Source organism: Furipterus horrens, unplaced genomic scaffold (genome assembly GCF_987537825.1).
Source record: "Furipterus horrens unplaced genomic scaffold, mFurHor1.1.pri manual_scaffold_13, whole genome shotgun sequence".
Lineage (NCBI taxonomy): Eukaryota > Metazoa > Chordata > Mammalia > Chiroptera > Furipteridae > Furipterus > Furipterus horrens.
In genome coordinates, this window is record NW_028327183.1 from 3,069,615 (window position 1) to 3,090,167 (window position 20,553).

A 20,553-nucleotide genomic window follows, 5' to 3' on the forward strand; every position below is an offset into this window, starting at 1 on the left:
AGGGGACAAATGACTTGATGCGTTTAACCAAGCACTCAGAGCAGCAGCCCGAGCCCGGGCCCAGGATGCAGATCCCTCCAGGCCACGCTGCATGTCACTCACGGCTGTGGTGTGCTCTGAGGCCTGAGCATGCTTCCAGGGTAAACCTAAAAAAGATGTTTCTGTGTCGTGTGCCAGATTGTTCCTGGGACACTGCCTGTTGTTTGTTCAATGATTAATGAGGACACACCTAGTAAATTCCTCAGCATTTAGTGAAACGGACCAAGACTCGTCTGTCCCAAGCACTTAAAACAGACAGGCAGCCACTCTGTCTTCCATCCTATTTCACTTTTCACCTAGGCTGCCAGGAAGCTCACCTGTGTAGTGACACTCCTGGGCTTCTGACATAATTAGTTGTTCCGTTAGTTATTTTAGCTGCCCAGGTACATGTGGGTCAGCTCATCTTCTTTCGTTTATAGTCACCAGAGCTGGCATTTATGGGGTGCTCACTGTGTGCCAGGCACCATGCAAAGCACATGACATCTGTGCTGTCATCCTTATAACAATGTCACCAGGCGGGGCTTCAGTATTCCACTTTATAGACCAGAAAACTCAGTCCCGGGAAGGGGAATAATGTCTCAAGTTCAACCTCACAGCTAATAAGCTGATGGAGTTGCTGTGTATTCACTGCTCACTGTGAGACCCGGAGGGCAGGACACCACCGTGTCCTTGTGGCCTGGCCTGGCACCGAGAGACACACGCTAATTAGTGCAACGGTGGTGAATCCAGGGCTAAAACAAAGGTCTGTTTACTTCAAAGCCCACGCTCTACCCCTCTTCTCAGTCTGCAGGGCTTGCTGAAACGAGCCCTAACCTCCACCTTAGCCTGAAGCAGAACCCTAAGCCTGCATCTAGGCTTCCTTCTAGCACAATCCTAGATGAACTCATTAATAACCAATACGCCGCTCCCTGCCTGACCTCGTCCTCCGCTCTGCGGGTCGGGCGCTCTGGTCTGCAGACGGTGGGAGCACACGGGTGTGCGGGGACAGGGTCAGGTTTCCCCGCCCGGGAAGCCTGCGCAGACCCGACAGGACAGGCCTCGGCCGGCCAGGCCGGCGCAGAGCACGGCGGAGCGGGCACGCCATGCTGGCCCGGCTCCCGGCCGCGGCGACTCTGGCCTGGGAGGGCCGGCCCCGCGGGTGGGGAGGAGATGCCCAGCCTGCTTCCTGCCCATTTGCGGCTGGCCAGGAGCCCCGCAGCCAGCACAGGAAATAACAGGGGCCCCCAGAGGCCGCCCAGGCAGGGAAGGAGGCCATTGTCGGCCTTTGTTTCAGTTTCCCCAGCATCGCTCAGGCTCCAAGAGGCCCCCGGGAGCTCACAAAGCTTCCCCCCAACCACAGCTGTCCAGCCTCCCCCTGCCGGACACCGGGGACAGGCCCACCGGGCCACGGACTCTTAAAGGGGCAGGTGCAGGGTGGAAATGAAGTCATGTCCAAGTTGGGGGTGGGGGCGCCTCTGGGCCAGAGCTGGCCAGGCAAGCGAGCTGACAGATGGGCCCTGGGGTCTCTGTCTCACCCGGCCAGCCCAGCGCTGGGTCCGACAGCCGGGGTGCAAGTCCTTGGAGGGGACGGCTGTCTAAGGCCCTGAGGGTGCAACAAAGAAACCAAAGAAAACAGAGCAAGGAGACCAGCCAGACATCTCGGGCGGCCGCCTGGGGGGAGCACTGTCCTCCTTCTGGAAGAAGACATCCCAGAAACAGGCTATTTCTGCTCATTTGCCAGCCTGGGGTGTGGAGGGCATGTAGGGGTGTGTGTGCACATGTCCCTGTATGGGCACACGTCTGTAAGTGTGTGCATATGTGCACAGTGCATGGGCAGGCACGTGTGAGCACACTCCCACAGCCCTCCCTCGGTCTCCGCGGGGCATCGGTCCCAAGACCTGCGGGTGCTCAAGCCCTCGTATAAGGTGGCGTAGCTTCTGCGTGGAGCCTGTGCTCGCACAGAGGCTGCAGCAGGGAGTGCCTGCCCCCCGCTGCATTCTCGTGGACCCTGTGTGGTGCGTGGTGCGTGGCGCATCTCAAGTTCAAGTTTTGCTTTTTGGAATTTTCTCGGATTTTCATCCTGAATATTTTCTATCTGCAGTTGGTTGAATCCATGGTGTGAAACTCACAGGTGCAGAGGGCCCACTGGATATGCACGTGTGTGTAACTGTCCACACACTTGTGTTTGCATACATGTGTTGCATGTTTATGCGCATGTGTGCACTGTGAGATATGGAGGAACACATGGGTAAATGTCTATATATGTGCACTGAGCGTGTGTTGTGGGGAGTAGGTATATGTGAGCATATGTGTGTGTGTGATGTAAGCGTGTGTGTGTATTGCCTGTATGGGTGTATATATGTGTAACCGTGTATGAATGTGCATGCACGTGTGCTTCTTGTGAATAAGTACATGAGTGTCGTGTGTGCATGTGCTTGCACACGCAATGACTTATCAGTTTACATGTCACTGTTAAAGAGCACGCTCAGGCCATCATCAGCCATTCATTCCCACACTGACACTGACCCCAGTGGCCTCTCACTAACGGTGTGTCCCCGTAACGACCTCCTGAGGGCTCTGAGCACAGCCTGGTGTGTGCCATTCCACATGGACTCACTGCATCTCCACGGAGGCCCAGTCACTGTGCGTCAGCCACGGCAGCGTGGGCCCTGGCCTCAGACAAAACCCACCCAGGTCCGCATCCCGGGCAGCTCCGAAGCCTTGCCCCCGTCTTGCAACCTCTCTGAGCGTCGCGGCTCATCCTGGAGATGGAATAAGGCTCCCTCCCACCTGTGACGCAGGAGGGTTCAGTGAGCTGAAGCCTGGCACCCGTGAATGCTCACTGGCTGGTTATTATTTTTTACTGTTATTGCGGTTGCTTGTAATAATAGCTAGTTGCTGGGGCTACAACAGTGAGCAGAGCAGACGCAGCCCCTGCCTCCGCGAGCGTCCGCGAGCGTCCGCGAGCCTCCGCGAGCTGGCGGGGTCTGCGAGACGTTTAGCCCTGAGAACTAAAGCAGCATAAGCGAAAGTGTCTCCCATGTCCTGGCTTCAGCACCCACGGGATGGGCTAACTACCACCAAGTCCGGCCAGCACCCGTCGGTTAAAGCAACCGGCCACAACGAAGGGAAAAGAAGGATCAGTGTGGGCTAACTAACGGCATCTGTGAGCCGGGTTCCGCCTAATACACGACTGCGTGTGCACACACGTGTGTGCACGTGCACACGCATGCACACACCCACACCTGCCTTACGCACAGGATTTTAGGAGACTGTCGGCTGAGATGACAACAGCCTGACTGACCCCTGTAGGCTGCCCCAGCCTCCCGCAGGACACGGGCCGGCGCACAGCGCGGACCTCACCCAGCCCAGGAGCTGGGTTCCGCAGAGGGCCCGCCCAGGAAGCCGGGACCAGCCAGGCAACTGATAGGGCTGACCTTGGCCATTTCCTCCTGGGCACTGACCCATGGCTGCTGTCTGGGTCAAGCCCCGCCCAGGGAAGGAGCCTGATCATGTGACAGCCTCAGGGCCTTTCAGAGGAGACCTTGCCCACCAACCCCACCCCCAAGCCTTTTCCTCTGGGAAATGAGCCGCACCCTACCAGCAGGGCCAGCATGAAGGATGGTCCTGAGGACTCAGTCCTACCCTAACCCTGCAAGAGGGGAAAGACGAGAGTGCTCTGCCCGCTGTGCCAATGTCTGGAGACTGCCGATCAAGACAGAGGGCCACGGGGGGGGGACCCCTCAATGCGTTACCAATAGTAAGAATGAAAAGGCAGAACACCGGGTGCCACCCTAGGAAGTGAACACTAACCCACATGGACTGCCTCCTCTAATGCTCACAGTGGCCCCTGAAAACAGGATGATTATCCCTGTCTCAGTTAAGGAAGCAGAGAGGTTAAGTAACTTACACAAAGTCACACAGCTAGTAAGTATCTTGACCTCAAAACTAATTCTTGCTCTTAACAAAGTGAACAAAGATCTGGCCCCGAACTGCCAAGGGCAAATGCAGACAAAGAGGCAGAGGTGAAGTTCTCCACTTCGGCAAACATGTGTCAAGTACCTGCCAACTACCAAGCCAAGGCTGGGCTTTGGAAGCACAGAAAAGCACACATAGTCACTGCAGGAGGGACCTGGGCCTGAACAGAGGAGACGTCATAACCAAAGAGAGGGCAGTGAGGGCCAGACGTAGGGAAAGCCCTGAGCCTTGGAAGCACAAAGGGAGGCACAATGATTATGGCAGGACTATCATGGTATACTTCCTGGAGGAGGTGTCATTTAGGCTAAGCTCCACAGGCAGAGGACCCAGCCAGATGAAGGCCAAGGGGATGGGACAAGAGGGCTCAACTCATCCAACCCTTTCAGTCTTCGCTGCTCAGGGCTCAGCGTGGACCAGCAGCATGAGCACCACCCCAGAGCCAGTTAGAAATGCAGAATCTCAGGCCCCACCCAGACTGCGAAGTCAAAATTCTCACTGTAACAAGATCACCAAAGTTTCCTGAACGTCTGAGTTTGAGCAGACCTGGTGTCAACCACACTGGGGCAACACAAGCAGGCCTCCCCGAAGTCACAAGGAACAATGTCACATCCCACCCGTACCCACATCCACACCTGTCTGTGGCCCTGGCGCACAGCCAGGCTTCATGTCACCACAGAACTGCTGAGTTCACCACCCCCAGTGGGGTCCTCCGGCCTCAACGGGGCCGACACCACGGAGACACTGTCCTGTCCTCAGGGAGCACCCAAGCTTGGAGACCAGCCCTCTCTCTTTACTGACACCCCGGAAAAGCCCAGCCGCACCAGGAGAGGAGGGGTACCTGGGGGTGAACGGCCCCCAGTCCACAGGGAAGGGAGCAGGGCACCACCACGCCAAGGGCAAGGGCGCCGGGCTGTGAGTCTGAGACAAAGGCAGAGTCAGAGTCGCTGCCTCTGAGGAAGCCCCAGGTCCACCCAGAGAGGCAAGACCAGCAAGCCAGCCCCACTGCCCGGACGTGAAAGCAGCAGCCAGGCCAGAGGGGAGGGAAACAGAGTCAGGAGCGAGCCGCCATACACGCTGCCTCGCACACGCCCTGGGCAGCGGCACGCACGTGCACACGTGCTCACGGCAAGCACGACACGGAGGAAGTGATGTGAGCGCAGCCCACAGGCGTCCCCGGCTGGTCCAGAGCCAGAGGGAAGGGTGGGCAGGAAACGCCACGCTCCCCTTGGAGAGCTGGTCCAAGTCAGGCCCAGGGGCCCGAGAGGCTGCACGGAGGGCCCCCAGGGAAACGCGCCAGGGCCGCGGCACCTGGGCACACACGCACGCACACGCACACACAAGTGCGCACCCCCGGGCACACAGGGCACAGACGCCCTACCTCGTGGACTGCTCACCATGGTAACAGAGTGGCCCCTCTCGGCTCCAGTCACCACCTGAAGGTTTCTGAGGCCTCCCGTGCCTGGGGAAGCAGCTCTAACAAAGGCGCAGCCCTGGCCAGCCTGGCTGGGGGTCCGCCGTGCAGCCCAGCCGGCGCATGCCTGCCACGCTCCCCCGGTGAGCTCGGGGCCACCGCGTCTTCCTACCCAGCCTGCCTGGCTCCACTTAGCTGAATTCCCCACAGATGCCCCAGCAGAGCTAATGAGAAACTCCCCAGCTGGCCCCGTATAAAAACGCATTTCATAAGTCTTTAAAATGCTGGGAAATTCTACATCTATTTAGGACTTTTCTGCTCCTTTAAAATGTCCCCTGGTCCTCGTCGAGAAAAATGACGGGGCTGGGGGCTCGAGCACAGGAGGGAGAGCACAGCACAGCACAGCACAGCACAGCCAGCCGGAGCCGAAGGGCGCGGAGCAGGTTCTGGCCTTGGCCACGGGGTCGTGAGGACGGGCCCGGACGTCCTCCCTGGTGAGCCAGGCAGGGGGTCACTCAGGAAAGAACTCAAGTGAGGGACCCAGGGGGCCAGGGGGCAGGAAGGGGATGGGGACAGTCTCTCCAGCCTTGACTTCAGGACTGAAAGAAAAACACGAAAATGTGCTGGGAGCCCCAGTAAAGGCTCCAAAGGCGACAGAACCGCCCGCACCCAGACGTCAGTCCCAGCATTCGTCCTAAGTGCCCAAAATTAAATGCAGCAGCCCAAGTGCCCAGCAGGGGAGGGCGGGCTGGGAAATGAGTGCCACCCACTCAGTAGGATGGACTGCTACTGAGGCACCCCGATCGGTGGGTGCAGGAGCCACAGGAAGGCCAGGCCTCGGGGGGGCTCCGCGGAACCCACAGGCCGCGGCCCCAGACTTCTCCGAGGCAGAAGGCCCGTTCACACCCCGGTGGAGCTGGAAAAGGGGCTGAGAGAAACGTGAACAGCAGGCGTGCAGAAGACCAAGCCTGCAGTGGAGTTTCTGGGAAGCGGCTGAAATAATAAATACATGCGCTGAGCAAACACTGGTGGGGTGGGGAAGCAGCTCTCGGGGGCTCAGGAGCGCAGGCTGCGCCGCTGGGGTGGGGGCCGGGGCGCGGCGGGGTGGGCTCTTCCATCCATGTTCAGTCCACGGCACTCCCCAGACCTGGAGGCTGCGGGGATGACGGGGACCCTGACCCACCCCCTCCCAACTCCTTACCAGAACCCGGTGGAAGGGACCTGAAAGGCTCCTAGCACCCTGCCCCACGCGCCCCTGGGCACGATACCCACATGCTGCCCATCCACCACCTGAGCAGGTCTGCAGCTGCAGCCCTGATGCCAGCCTCCCCCGCTAATGGCACCCACGTTCACCACCCAGCACCAGTCCCAATAGCGGGCCTGCAGAGAGCTCAGCCCAGTGTCCTCCAGGCCCGGCCTTTGAAGATGGGAAACGTGTGCAGGGCCTTCAACACACGCGCCCTCCTCCTTCCAGGGTGCCCGCCAGGCCACCTGGCCCAGTTAGACTCTCCCGCCTGCCCCAGGAGGGGCCAGGGCAGAGTTGAGCCCTCAGCGAGCCCCTGGGTCCCCCCTACAAAGAAGGGCCCGGACCAAGTCCCACACACAGGCAGGCCGGCCACTGACGGTTCAGGGGCTGCATTCGCGCGCGAGCTGCCTGGGGCCACACCCCGGCTCTGCCATGTCCTGGCTGTGTGGCCCTGACCTCTGTGCCTGGGTTTCTGCGTGTGAAAAGCACAGAGAAGGAGGTCTGGCTCCCAGGCACAGCTCACACACGGGAGGAACGGTCCTGTTAACCAGGACAATGGGGCCTGTCACAGGGCAGGAAGGCCCACCACTCCTGTCCCGCCAGTCAGGTCTCCGGCCACGGGGCCACGCAAACAACTGGTTGGATCAGGGGTCCCTCTCCTCCCCCAAGCGTGGCTGTCCCCATGCCAGAAATAAAGCTAGCTAACCTGCCCAGGCGCCAGCTGAGCATCTGTTAACAAAGGAGCTGCCTCCTGCTCCATCCCAGGCCTGGGCCAGGGCAGCCATGTTGGAAGGAAGCCTGATCTGTCCCAAAACTCAGCCCGGAGAGGTGGGAGACTCTGGTGACACCGATTCCACAGCTCCTGGCTCAGACTCAGTGTGGTGGGGCCGGTCCTCGGAACCCCAAGGCGAAGGGCTCGCAATCACCCTGGTGCCAGCCGCTGAGTGACCTCATTCCAAAGGTTTTAGGGACAGAGAGGAGGCACTGAAGGGAAGACAGCCCTCCTCGCGGGGCTGGGGGCAGGAAGGGGGAAAGAGCGGTTTGGAACGGCAGGCCTGGGCCATGGTCCCTTGGTAACGTCACACTTAGCAACCTCCTAATTGGTGGCCAGGCTGAAACCAGCTGGCAGAAGAGCTTCCTTTGACCTCATCTTTGACCCTTTTTCAAAAACGAGTTGTCCAAAATGACCTGCCATTGGACCAAGAGAGGCCGGCATGAAAAATAAACACAGGAAGGAAAAGGGCCGGGGCTGGTGAGGACAGGGAAACAGGCCATGGGGCGTGAGATGGGGGGCACCTGCTGTGGGGCACCGCCCGGCAGGGCTGCAAAAGGTGAAACGCAGAACTGCCACGCGACCCAGCAACCCCACTCCCAGGGAGGTGCCCCCCAACCTGAAAGCAAGTGTGCAGACCCAAACTCAGACACAGCAGCTCACAGCGGCGCCGTTCGCAACAGCCGAGGGTGGCAGCGACCCAGACAGCCGTCGACAGATGACGGACAACCAGCACGGGGCCTGGCCAAACAGGGGGTGCTGCCCAGCCATTAAAAGGAATAAAAGACGGATACAAACGACGACGCAGATACACCTGTAAAACAGTAGGTTCAGTGAAAGCAAAAAGGCAAAGAGACTATATATGCTATGATTCCATCTGTGAGAAACTGTCCGGAATAGGCAAGTCTACAGAGACAGAAAACAGAGGGACGGTTGCTTGGGGCCGAAGGGGACAGAAGGACAGGGAATGACACCTGGCGGGCGCAGCATTTATTTTTGAGGTCATGGAGATGTCCTAAGCTGACCTAGGCGCTGATGGCACATTTCTGGATACACTAAAATCCACTGACTTGTACATTTTAAAGGGACGAGTTATATGATGTGCACATTATACCTCAGTAAAGCTGGTTTTAAATATATGAGTTGCTTTTTTTTTTTTTTGAAACTGATGATTTTGTCTGCAAATCCAGTTGTCTGATTTCTCTTTTAAAAACTCAGAAGTTGTGGCTATTTTGGTCCCAGGGGCCCTGGCACAGTCGGCTGGCACTGAGGGACAGGGGCCCCTGTGACAGGGCCTGCGGGTCAGTTCACGGCAGCCCACCCCAGCCCACCCACTCACCTGTGCACCCGGCCCACCGCAGGTGGGCCTTTGGTCTTGTAACCTCTGTGGGACCTTCACAAACAACTTTCACGATTGCCTCATTATGAGGTACTGTCTTTCATTGGCAAGAAACATCAGTCCACTGGGAAGTGGTTCAAACCCCTCACCTGCTAGGCACCCCCACACCTGGGCTCTGGAGAAAGTGCTCCTTGCTGGGCTCTGCTGCCAGCTGGGAGGCAAGCGAGGGACGGTTCCCCCCGCCCTCGAGCCCTGGTCAGGCCGGAGACCTGCCGATGCTGTGAGCAGGTCACCCCGCTCCCCGCCCGGCCGGCCCGCCCCCCCCCCCCCCCCCCCGTCACTGCAGGGCACGGACAGAGCAGGTCAGGCTGCTCCTGGGAGCGGCGGCCACCGAGTCCACGCAGGCTGGGGAGCCAGGGGCGAGCACGGAGCACGCTGCACGTTCTGCCTGTTTATTGGGGTTCTCTCTCACCTGCCCAGAGCCAGGGCGAGGCGGGTGGGGGGCAGGTGCAGCAAAAAGCTTGCACCCCAGGCTGGCTGGGCGCCCACACAGAGGACTGGCCCGTGCCCGCAGCTCTGCGCTCCTCCTGCTTAAATGCTCTCCTCCCGCCCTGCTCAGCTCACCCCTGCGCTCCTCAGTCTGATGAGCCAAAGACCCCCCACGGCTACTGTGGGTCCTGTCCCACCAGGGAGCTTCCCCAAGTCCCCACGAGGCCGCGGCTGCAAGTCTCTGCTCACTTGTCCGCCGCCCAGTGCCGGGAGCCGCAGAGGTTAAACCCCAGGCTCCGGCTGCCGGAGGACGTGGGTTCAAGTCCCTGCTCCGCAGTGCGCTGGCTGGGACCGTGAGTCCCCTAAGGAACCGCGCCAAGCCTCCCTCCCTCTCCCGCCAAACGACGCTGGCGAGTCCCAGCAGCAGCGCCAAGGGAGGCCCAGGAGACATCGCTCCCCCATAATCTTCCTTGGCACCTGCCCCCGTTCTCTGACGCGGCCAAGTTGACGTTTTCTCAGCTCCGTGAAAAGCGTTACCCTGAAACAGCGTCAGCCAGGCCTGTGGCCCTGTCCCCGACCAGACGGCTCCTTGAAGCAGCGCCCCCTCGGGGGGGCTGCATGCCGGCCCGGCAGGCGGCTGCAGCGCGGTTCTCTGTTGCTCACACACACCAAGAACGTGCTCAGCAAACGGAACCCCTGCATCCGGGGCTGCCTCCCAGGCTGGCTGGCTGCCTGGGCCCTGCCACCCAGGATCCAGCCCTTCTCACGAGCTCCATGCTCGGGGAACACACGTTGCCTTAACAGCCCGAGCCCGGCAGAATTGGGAGGGACAATTTATCACACACACGCACTGCAAAGACCACCAGAACGGGCCAAAGAACACAACACCCCGTTGCCGGGCTGCGCACGAGCCAACGCCTGGCCACCTGGCCTTCCCTCTCCCCATCCCCCAGCAGAAACCCAAAGTGACTGGCACTGCAGAGTCCCCAAGGGCTGGAGGGGCGCAGAGGAGCCGTGTGTCGTCCCCCCTCAAATGCATGCTCAGATCCTGGCTGGAACCAGCAAGCCCCACAAGCTCTGCCACCCTGTGTACCCCAGAGAGGCCTGCAGGCTGCTGTTCACTGGGGGCTCAGGGTCCCCACACTCCCCGCCGGCATCACCCTGCCTTCTGCACACCAGACAGCTCCCTGCCTTAGGGATGCGGTCCCGGCACTGACTGACCCACCCTGCCCGGGGCTCTCCATTCCCAACCCCTGCCACCTCCTTCACCCCACTGCTGTCCCCGCCTGTCCTCACCATCTCCAGCACCCCTGGAAAAGGATTGTGTGTAGACACCAGCAGACGGGGCACTTGCCTGGTTTGGGGTTTGGAGCACAGGGGCTCCTCTTCAGAGCTGGAGGCAAGTTTGAGCACAGGCACCCCACATCAGTCAGGACGCCCAGGGGACACACAGAGCCAGACAGTCTCCACCCAGCCGCAGGGGGCACATCTCCCCCCAAAGAAGGCGGCAGGACAGGGCCCCTTCTCCCATTCATCCCAGTACAGACCCCGCATTGTGTCCTAACACTGGACTCTCCTCGGAGAATCTGAGAACCCCATTCTGGCTTCAGACAAGACCCCTTCGGTGGAGGCAGCTCCTGCCACCTTGGCCAGGCACCTGCAGACACAGCAGTGGCTGAGCCCGAGTCAGCCGGGACCCCACTGGGACCCTTAAGCTCTCCCAGCAGTGTCTAGATCCTGCAGGAAAGAGCACTGGACTGGGAGTCCAGGGGCCTGGTTTCGAGTGCCAGCTCTCTGCTCCCCTTCCGTTCTGTCCAGTGCACACCAGCGTTTCCCGAATTCCTGGCATCTGCGAACCACCCTCATGATTTCTGCGCATCCAAATGCTATGTGCTATTACGCAAAACCTGGCCAACTTAATTTTCTCACGTAAATGGCTTTAGCATCATCTTAACCCCTTGAGTGCCAACGTCGCTATGAGCGATGCTGACAAATTTTCCCAAAGTGCCAGCATCGTTCCCAGCAACTCTTTTTTTCAATGGCTATAAATGTAAATAACAATGGAATAATTCATATTTTATGTTTTGTTCCTTTTTTGTACCTCAGGTTATATATTGATATAATTTTTTCCCATGTTGATCCAAATTTCAAGTTTTTACACTTGTTTAAATACTGACATATTAATTATGTTATAACTTTTATTTACATTTTAAAAGCCCTTTTAATTTCATTTATTTGTGCAATAATCGTTGAAACTATGCAGCGTGCATGGTAAGGAAGCGTTTGCTAGTGGGCATTTTCCTTGCTTCACGGTAGAGCGTTGCGTTTTGTTTATAAGCTGCTTTTCACTGTTGTTCTCTACTGATACACGTCTCTAGTGTGAATGCCGTTTGTGTTCATTTCTTTTTGGTACGTTGTGAAGTTTTCTTTTTTTTTCAAAAACGTATAAGATATTTGGCATACTTCTTGCTAGTTATCCATGTTGCTATGCGTTTTCTCAAGTTATAATCACAGGCTTTATAGTATGCCATATATTACACTTCAAAAGCCATACCGAAAGAAAGAACTTATTTTTTCTAAAATAATTATTATAAAATAATTTTAACACGATCAATTTTTTGCTAAATGTCGTCTAAGAACACTGCTTGCAAAAGAAGAGCATATTTACTCTATATTGTGAAATTTTCAGCAAATTATTATGAATAATAGTGTTTTTATAGACATTTTTCATACGTTCTGCATTTCTCAGCACAAGAGCCGGCATTTCTCACACAAATTTTAGCAGTTACGCGTGGCACGCAGAGGGCCGAGTCACAGACCCCCAGATTCTCAGGGACGTGATGTGTAACCATCGAGAGCCCAGGGATCCACACGCCTGATGCCAACACCTCACCTGGGAAAGCACCGGGCCAGGCACCTCTCCCTCCCTGCCTCAGCCCCACGTCTGAAAGAGGACGAGCTCGGACTAAATGACCCCCTTGTAGGTCTCCTCAGGCCCCAAGTCCCACAAGGTGCACTGGCCCCAGCTCCCCTACGGGACCCGAGCCAGCCGCTCCGAATCCCGGGCCCCGTTTCCGGGAGAGGTGCTGGCCAGATGCTGAGCCGACCGGAGCGCCACTGCCCAGAAGTTTCCGAGACCCCAAGCCAACTCCAAATTTCAGAACTTCCCGGTCAGAAAACCCCCTTCATCCACGGCGTTTTGTAGGTGGGGAACCTGATGCACAGAGCAGGGCAGAACTGAGCTGAAAACCCAGGTCCCATCACTGCCAGGTCAGCCCGTCACCCCGCAGTGGCCACGCACCCCACCAGCCTGAGCTGCTCCCCCCCCCCCCCCCCGGAGGTTCCGGCCTGGGTCTGCGGCCCCTTCCGGGAACAGCACTGCAGGAGCTGTGACCTCACTGGCGCGTAACCGCCCTATTAAAGCAGCTTTTATGCAGTTACACCAGGAAGGGTGTGTGCTGACGCCCACAGCAGGGAGCTTCAAAGCCCGGGCCGCGGGGGCAGCGTGGCCCATCGGAACGTGCCCACAAGAAACACCCGTGGGCCCTGGAGAGTCAGGCCGTGTTAGTCTCCGTACGGAATAGGTTTTATTGGCCGGATGGGACTGATATAGAAATCGTGCTGCCTGGGGCGGTCTGGGCCGGGGAACGTGGTTTCCATAACCAGCTGGGTGGCTGTGCACCAGTCCCCAGGGCTCCCAGCAATCCCCACCCCCAGCCCCGGCCCCAGTTCCAGGGCCTTTACCTGATGCTGTCACAGAGGAATCCCAGGCCAGCGAGAAGTCCGAGGCCTCCCCCTCTTCGACTGAAAGAGAGAACAGAGACGGGCCTGTGAGTGCTGAAGCAGAACAACCAGTCCTCGGGGTGGGGGGTCCCTATAATACTCATGATCGGGGAAGGGGTCAAGCCTACCAGGAGGCCACGCTGGCTTCACAGATGTGAAACCATCAGAGTACAGCACACACAGCAGTCAGCGCTGTGTCCACCTGCTGTCCCCACCCTGCGCCCCTGGCAGACATCGGGAATCGATCCCAGCACTGTCTCAAGCCGGAGGCCACGCCAGACTCTTTCTCCGCTATTGGGGGTCAGTTTCCGCTGGAGACGGAGCCCTTTGCCACTGGCAGGAAGAGAGCGACGATTCACATGTCTCCCGCACCCTGCAGGCCTCGTCCCCCTACCCGGAGCCCTCGCCCAGACCACCCCTCGGATGTGAGAGCTTTCTCAATTACCCAAGGTCACTGTCAGAGGCGGGCGGAGCGTGGGGTGCTATTCTCCACCCTGAGACCGCACCCCCAGACAGACCTCAGGACAGGCCGAGGTCAACTCTCCCAACGTCAGCAGTCCGGTGGTGTGCAGGTGATGCTAGAGCACTACTCACCTCTCCACGCCACCCCAGAGCCCACAGAACAAGGCTGTACAGGGGCACATGTCCCCACCACCCCACACCCCAGCATGGGAGGCCAGGCCGGTGGCGATGGAGGTCGTCACCAAGAGAACACGGGAGAAACGGTATACGGCGTAATGCGGCCCTTGTCCTGGAACTGATCCCAGTGGGGCATGTGACAATATGAAAGCTGGGTTGTGGACGTCGTGAAACAGAACTTCATTTAAGCCAAAAATGTGGGTGCACGGTGTTTTCCAGGTTGAAGCCTTGCTCCTAGCAGTACCCACGAGCAGGCTGAAGCGACTGGGTGTCAGCCAGGGCAGCAGGTGACGCAGGCACGACCGCGAGCAGGTGCCGTGCTGAGCGCTCCTCAGGCATCGCCGCCCCTGACCCCGTCAGCGGGCACCCAGAGCGCAGCAGGGACAGCCGTGCCTGGGGGCTCAGAGCGAGGGATTCCGCACAGCCTTTGGGCTGAAGCCCGGGATCGACGGATCCAAACGCTGCTCCCGTAACCCCTGGCCAGCGGGCCCTCCAGTGACGTCACTTCGCTACCACGGCGGTGAGATGCCGTGGGAACTCAACTAGCTCACGCCAATTAGCTGACGGTAGAACGGGTTCCTTCTACGCCGCTTCACCCAAGAGCACAGAACCTACGGACGACGTTAAGCAAGGACTAACTCTACCCCTCGGCAAAAGGGGTCCCTGGACAGGAAGGCAGAGGCCCCAGCTGGCCCCGCACGGAGGAGCAGGCCGCTGGTTGCGGCAGATACTGAGTTCAAATCCCGGTTCTGCCTCTAACGAGCAGCGTGACCTTGAGCAAATACTTGCCCCTCTAAGCTTCTGTTTCCTCACCTAAAAATGGAGATTGTGGTGCCTGTGCCACAGGGCTGTCGGGAGGATTCTACGGGACGGTGGCTGTCACCTGCAGGAGCAGTGGCCCAGGCACTCGGGGCGGGGGTGCAGGTGCCAGGGCGGGACAGCTCTCGTACCTCGTCAGTCCTGCTCCGCCTGCTCGCTGCCCCTATTCTTACTCCCCACCAGAGCCTCGCGGAACACGCTCTTCGGACCGCCACAAACAGCAAGAAGGGACACACTCATGTCAATGCGCCATGGAACAAGGAAGGCTCAGGAAGGTGTCTCTCTTTTCCAAGTTTGCATCCTGAGAGCAGCAACTCGGAAGGAAGACCATGAAACGCAGCGAGACAACCGGGGCTATTGTTTCACTTCGCTGACCGCGGCCGGGGCGGGGTTCAAACGTGCAGCTCTGAGAACACGAGTGGGGCCCCGCGTCAGACAAAACTGGTACCAGCTGCCTGGCCGATTCCACCTGGCCTCCGACACGCCAGCGGACGAGGCTGACGGCGATCGGAAGCCAGCCTGAGGGCTCTCCCTGCCGCACCTGGACGTCAGCTTCCTGGCATTTCCTCCTCTGCTTACACACACGGACCTGCTTCCATCAGGAGGTGGCTGCTCTGCGTGGGCCTCTGCACCTCACCCACCACAGGTACCAGGTCACTAATGCATGGCCCTACAGCCCCCCGGGTCCTTAGGTGTCCCCCGGGCAGCAGGACAAGCAGCCCCCACACATGGCCCACTCAATGTGCTCTGCTTGAGAAGTGTGACCTCCCATGTCATTGAACAGCAGGGGATCCCCAAGGCACCAAGGCCCTCCCTCCCTGCGACCGGGCTTCGGCCATCACAGAAAGATGTGAAAACGCCTGCCATTTGGGAGCTCTGGGGAGGACTCGAGTCTCTGTCCCCCGGTATGACAAGCCTGCAGAGGTGGGAAGATCAGGACAGCGACCTGACACCCGGTGGCTGGGGCAGTTCAAGGTGGCAGGCGTCACTGTGGGCCGGCGGCCGGGCCTCCCCCGGCATCTCTGGGCCCCGGGGCCAACTCGCCCAGTGACCTGGCGTGGCTGCCTCTTCCCACAACTGCTGGCGTCACCCCACACGCGTCCCATCCCCGGGAAACAGCCCATCCTTCATACATTCCTGAGGAGAAAACGTAACGCCCGGCCCCACCACCGCCATCACGAGGCCCTTTGCTGCCCGACACCGGGACGGTGATGGGGCCTCCCTCCCCCCACTGCACCCCTCGGCCCAGACTGGTCTCTTCAACAGTGAGGCGAGCGCAGGGCAGCGGGCAGAGGGAGGGAGGCCCCGACAGCTGCAGCCGGGCCTGAGCCGCCACTGGGCCGCTGCTGTGCCACAGGGAAGCCGTCACACCCACGCCAGGCCAGGGCCGGAAAGGTCAAGGACGCACGGAGAGCCCAGACCCCAATGCCACACACGAAATCAGGGGTTGCGGCTCCTGACTTAGTACTAAGCCACCTCCAGGAGCAAAGAAACACGAGGTGGGGCAGACCGTGGGGCGGGGCGGCAGGGAGCTGGGCAGCCCGCAAGGGGCCGGCAGAGGGGGGAGGGGACGCGGACACGGGGCCCACACGCCGTCTGCCAGCTGCATGTCCTTATGCAGGGCCGCGAGCGCCCCGAAATCCCATTCCTTACTGTGGCCTCGATGAAGCCCCTTCCTTTTTATCCGTGTTGATACAAGTAACCCGTGTATTACAACAGAAAACTAGGAAATGCACATGAGTTAAAATGAAGAAACTAAAAGCACTTTTTCCAGGTGTCAATACACTGTTACCACTTTCCAGGAGGTGGTAACAGTACATACACATTGTTCTGGAACTGGTTACTCCCTGAGAAATACACTCTGAGCGTCTCTCCACATCCCAAAGTGGGCCGACAGCTTCGTGGCTTCGGCCGGGTCCCAGGAGGCTCAGGATTAATTTAACCACGTGCCGTTGCTGGGCGCCTGGGCTCCCTCCATCCACGCAACACGCCCACATGTCGTACGTGGCCACAAGCCTAGTCACTGCCTTCTCCCAAAAGCGGGGCTGCTGGCCCGATCTTAGGCATCTGAGACGTACTGCCCATGTGTACTTGGCCGCTGCCCCCTTTCAGAAGTGTTGCGTATCTGCAGGTGACCCGCAGCGCTGGGCCAGGTACTATGAGAGGGGAGACAAGGGGCTGGGACCCTGACCTTCAGCTATTGGACTGTGACTTCCACGTGACCAGCTTTACCATCACTGTGCCCCCCAAGGGCTGGCATATTATTGGAACTCAGTGAACGAATGAATGAATAAACGAATGAATAAATGAACAATCGAACGAGCAAATGTACTACGGCTGTTGGAGGATGCAACATTAATTCAAGTCTCAGAGCAAGACAGAAACAGGCAGAAGCAGTGAGGACCTGAAGGGCAGACACACAGGAGCAAACAGAAGCCAGTGAAGGTGAAAGGCGGGCCCTGGACAGCGGGGACCACCCGCCACCCACAGCCCAGCGCTGAGGTGGGGACTTTCTGTCCGCAGTCCTGGGCCCAGAGGAGGCTCAGGGGAGGGGCCGGCAGAGGGCTAGGATGAGTTTCTACTTCGACCATGATGGAATTCTGACTTCCTTTTATACTAACGTGGAAACCCCACTTTAGGAAGAATGATGACGTGGATAAAAATCTTAAAAGGTCTCTTTTCTAAAGTAAATAAAAATTGTCCTGCTCCAAGACAAAGTTCAGGAAAATCCAATCACCTTAGCAAGGAACTTTAAAGGAGAAATGTGAGGAGCCCCCCTGCCCCGCTTTGGACTCTGCCTGTGGGGAAAGCCAGACTCAGGTTCAGGAATTCAAGCTTCTTGCCCAAGCCCCCAGGGTCAGCCACCCTTTCCCCTGGTCAGAAACACTGCTCGGAGCTCAGGCTCACCTCCTCCAAGAAGCTCTCCCTGACCACTCTGGGCCCAGACTGAAGTTAGCATCTGCAGCAGGGAGTGGTCAAAGCAAGACACCTAAGGGTCAAATCCCAATCCCTACGGTTTGCTGTGTGGCCTGTGCAAATCAGGTGACCTCTCTGTGCACCGTGACCCTCCAAGGGTAACATGAGACGGTGCTTACAAGGCATACGGTCCAGAGACTCATCCCCAGATGCCTGGCAAGAGGAAACCTTGACCTACAGAGTAACAGGTGGCCCCTTATGGCACCCTCAGCCCCTTCAAGGAGACCCTCTGTCTGCTCCCTCTCCCACACTGCAGATGACCTGGCACACGTCAGTGACACCAGAAACAACACTCACTCACGTTCTTCACACACATGTCACATGGATGTTTATCCTCCCCACAGCCCTACAAAGGGGTTGGGTGACAGGGCCCATTTCGCAGGTGGGGAGAGCAGGCCCTGAGTGAATTTTTTAAGTGGGCTAAATATAAATGACATAAGCAGGCAGAGGGAGAGTCCACCTTGAAACTAGGTCTGCGAGGTTCTGAGGCTCACCCCCTTCCCACCCCCCGACCTTCCTGCCCCAGTCGGTGCTGAACAAACGCACGGACGGGCTGAGCTTCCAGGCCTTCCAGAGCGACGGGGCAGAGCTGCAGCTGAGGCGCAGGTTGGGGGCGCGCGACCCCTCTTTCTGGAACCCCACAGAGACGGGTCTGTGAGGCCCACACTGAGCTCTGCGCCGGGCACGCGAGCCACCGTCATCGCTCTGTCCCTCCCGCCCGCTGTGTGACCCGGGGCGGAGTCTTCACCCCTCAGAGCCCCGGTCCCCCGTCTGTCTACGAAGGTGACATGATACGATTCCATCCGTTTTGAAGACAAAACCCAACGCCACCGCCAAGAGCTGAGCCAGTGCCTGGCACGTCCTGAGCCCTCGTTCGGGGCTGGGGAGCTGCCTGAAACTTGTCCCGCCTAGGCCTTCCCACGGGAGGGCCCGGCCCCCGGGCTGCCCTCGTGTTTCAGCCCGCTTCTCCCGGAAGCCAACTTCCCCGCGCACACATATATCTCATCTCCTACCATTAACCAGACCAGTGCGGCGCGTAAGCGTGGGTTTACGGCAGGGTCTGGCTCCCACGTCCTGTCTCCGTGACAATACTGGGTTCTCGCCTACCAGCTGTCCTGCGCTGACAGAAGGGGAAAAAGCCGGGGCAGACTCGGCGTGCACGGTGTGGCCACAGCATCCCACACAAAGCGGGATGGAGTGACCCGCGGGGGCGTGGGGAACCCGGAGGGGAGCCACGCGGTCAAGTTCATCAGCCTGCGGTCCCAGAGAGAAGGGGACAGACCTGCCTGCTGTTTGCAGTGAAAAGGAAGAGGAGGGGGTGAGAGACCAGAATCCCACTCTCTCCTTTTTCTCCTTTTTTTGAAGAAAAGCACCGTAAAATGAAAACTAAGATTTTTTTACGACGCCTTAACAACTCATCCCCTGTGCTAACGTACTGCAAATGAGGGCCGGTGCTTTGCTGAACATGTGCTTCATCTTAAACACAGGCAGAGAGGAAACCGAGTCTCATTGAAAACTGATGTTGTGTGTACACGTGTCTGTGTGTTTGCTTCTGGTTTGGGACACACCAGCCTCCATCTCTGTCCTCATAGCAAAAGCCCCAAGCCTTCCGTGGGAATGAACCATAATGACCATTTGCACACGTCCTGTAATTCCACGTGGTATCCCAGGGGCAGGGGCTGTCAGAATGCCTTACTGCTTAAGGAGGCCATGTTTTCATGTCTGATTTGGGCGGGGGCATTCCACTGGTAAGACGTGTCCCCCAGCACGGCCCCACAGCCCACCCACCGTGGTCAGGAGGCCTTCAGGGGGCCTTGAGCGCCTCCACCTGGCCGCGGGCCCCACCAGGGAGGGCCTTAGGTCATGTGAACCTGCCCGACGTGCCCAAGATGCCCATCGCCAAGGCAGGTGCGGCAGGAGTGTCCCGGAGCGGGAACCCAGGCCTGGTGGGCCCCTGCCCAGGAGCACTGAGGGGGGAGAACGCCTTTCTAACCTCAGCCCCCCTGACTCGCACACCTACCCCGCCAGCCCCCTTCTGAGCGGCCCGAGGATGACACCAGCCAGGGCTGTGCTGACAACAGCGTTCCTAACAGACCGTAGAATAAACACACAAAGTAGCGTCTTCCTAACAGACGGCAGAGGAAACAGTTACGAAGGGAAAAGCTCGTTCACCCATGAGCCACCTGAACCACAGCGGGTCCAGGAACCCAGAATGCCATGTTTTGGGGACGTGGGCGTGTCCAGGGCAACCTCTGATAAATAAATAAATGAATGGGAGGGAGGGAAGGGGGGATAGAGGGGGAGGGGGAGGGAGGGAGGGCACGGGGGAGGGAAGAAAGGAAAGAGGGAAGGAGGGCACTCTCTTCACTTCCGACCAAGTCTCAGCTGTCAAGTTCAGGGAGGACTGAGGGTCAGGCGACAGGGCAGCGCTGAGCAGAGGACGGCAGGGGACACCCCAACTACTAACTCTGCCCCAGCACGAGGCTCATCAGCCCACCGTGGCCTGAACAGAAAATCTTGACGAGTGCGGCTGCTTCCCCAGTGTGCCTGCCACCTCCCCGTGCCAGGGCCTGCCCGGCACGGGCCTCCTTCCTGGGCTACAGCTCCCACACCAGCACCAGGCTGGGCCAGGGAGAGCCAGCCTCGGAAAGGCTTGGGGGAGCCCCACCTAAGGCAAGGGCTGATGCTGAAGGCAGGCGGCCTGCACCCCCCAGGCCCCGAGGCTGGCACGGAGCCCTGGGAGCAGACCCGTCCCCGGGCGGGGGGGTGCCAGGCCTCTCCTGCCCTGACCGCGTCTGTCTCGTCCCACAGCCCTGAGAAGCCCAACACTTGCCAGATGTGGGCTGCCCGTGGGGACCGAGTTCATTTTCCTCACGTCCTGTGATAATACTTGGCTGTGTTTATTTAACTTTCTGCTTTGGATGGCGGGGAGATAGGCCAGGAAAAGCAGTTGGCTCCTTCCGATCAAAACACAGCAGCCCACACATCACGCGAGGACACCCACACAGAGACGCTCCCCGACACCGTCCAGGAAAGCACAGCTGGCCTGCTGCTGGCAGTGCCGGCCTCGGGGCGCTGGGGAG

General features: G+C 58.9%; 1 protein-coding gene across 1 annotated transcript in view; it reads right to left on the minus strand.

The window, feature by feature from the left end:
* The window catches only part of ZNF423 (zinc finger protein 423), a 252,049-nt gene that overhangs the window by 187,696 nt on the left and 43,800 nt on the right, over window positions 1-20,553 (minus strand). The window contains exon 2 of the mRNA XM_090260364.1: window positions 12,998-13,057. Within this exon, the coding sequence (XP_090116490.1) occupies window positions 12,998-13,057 (60 nt within the window). The remainder of the gene's footprint in view (window positions 1-12,997; window positions 13,058-20,553) is intronic.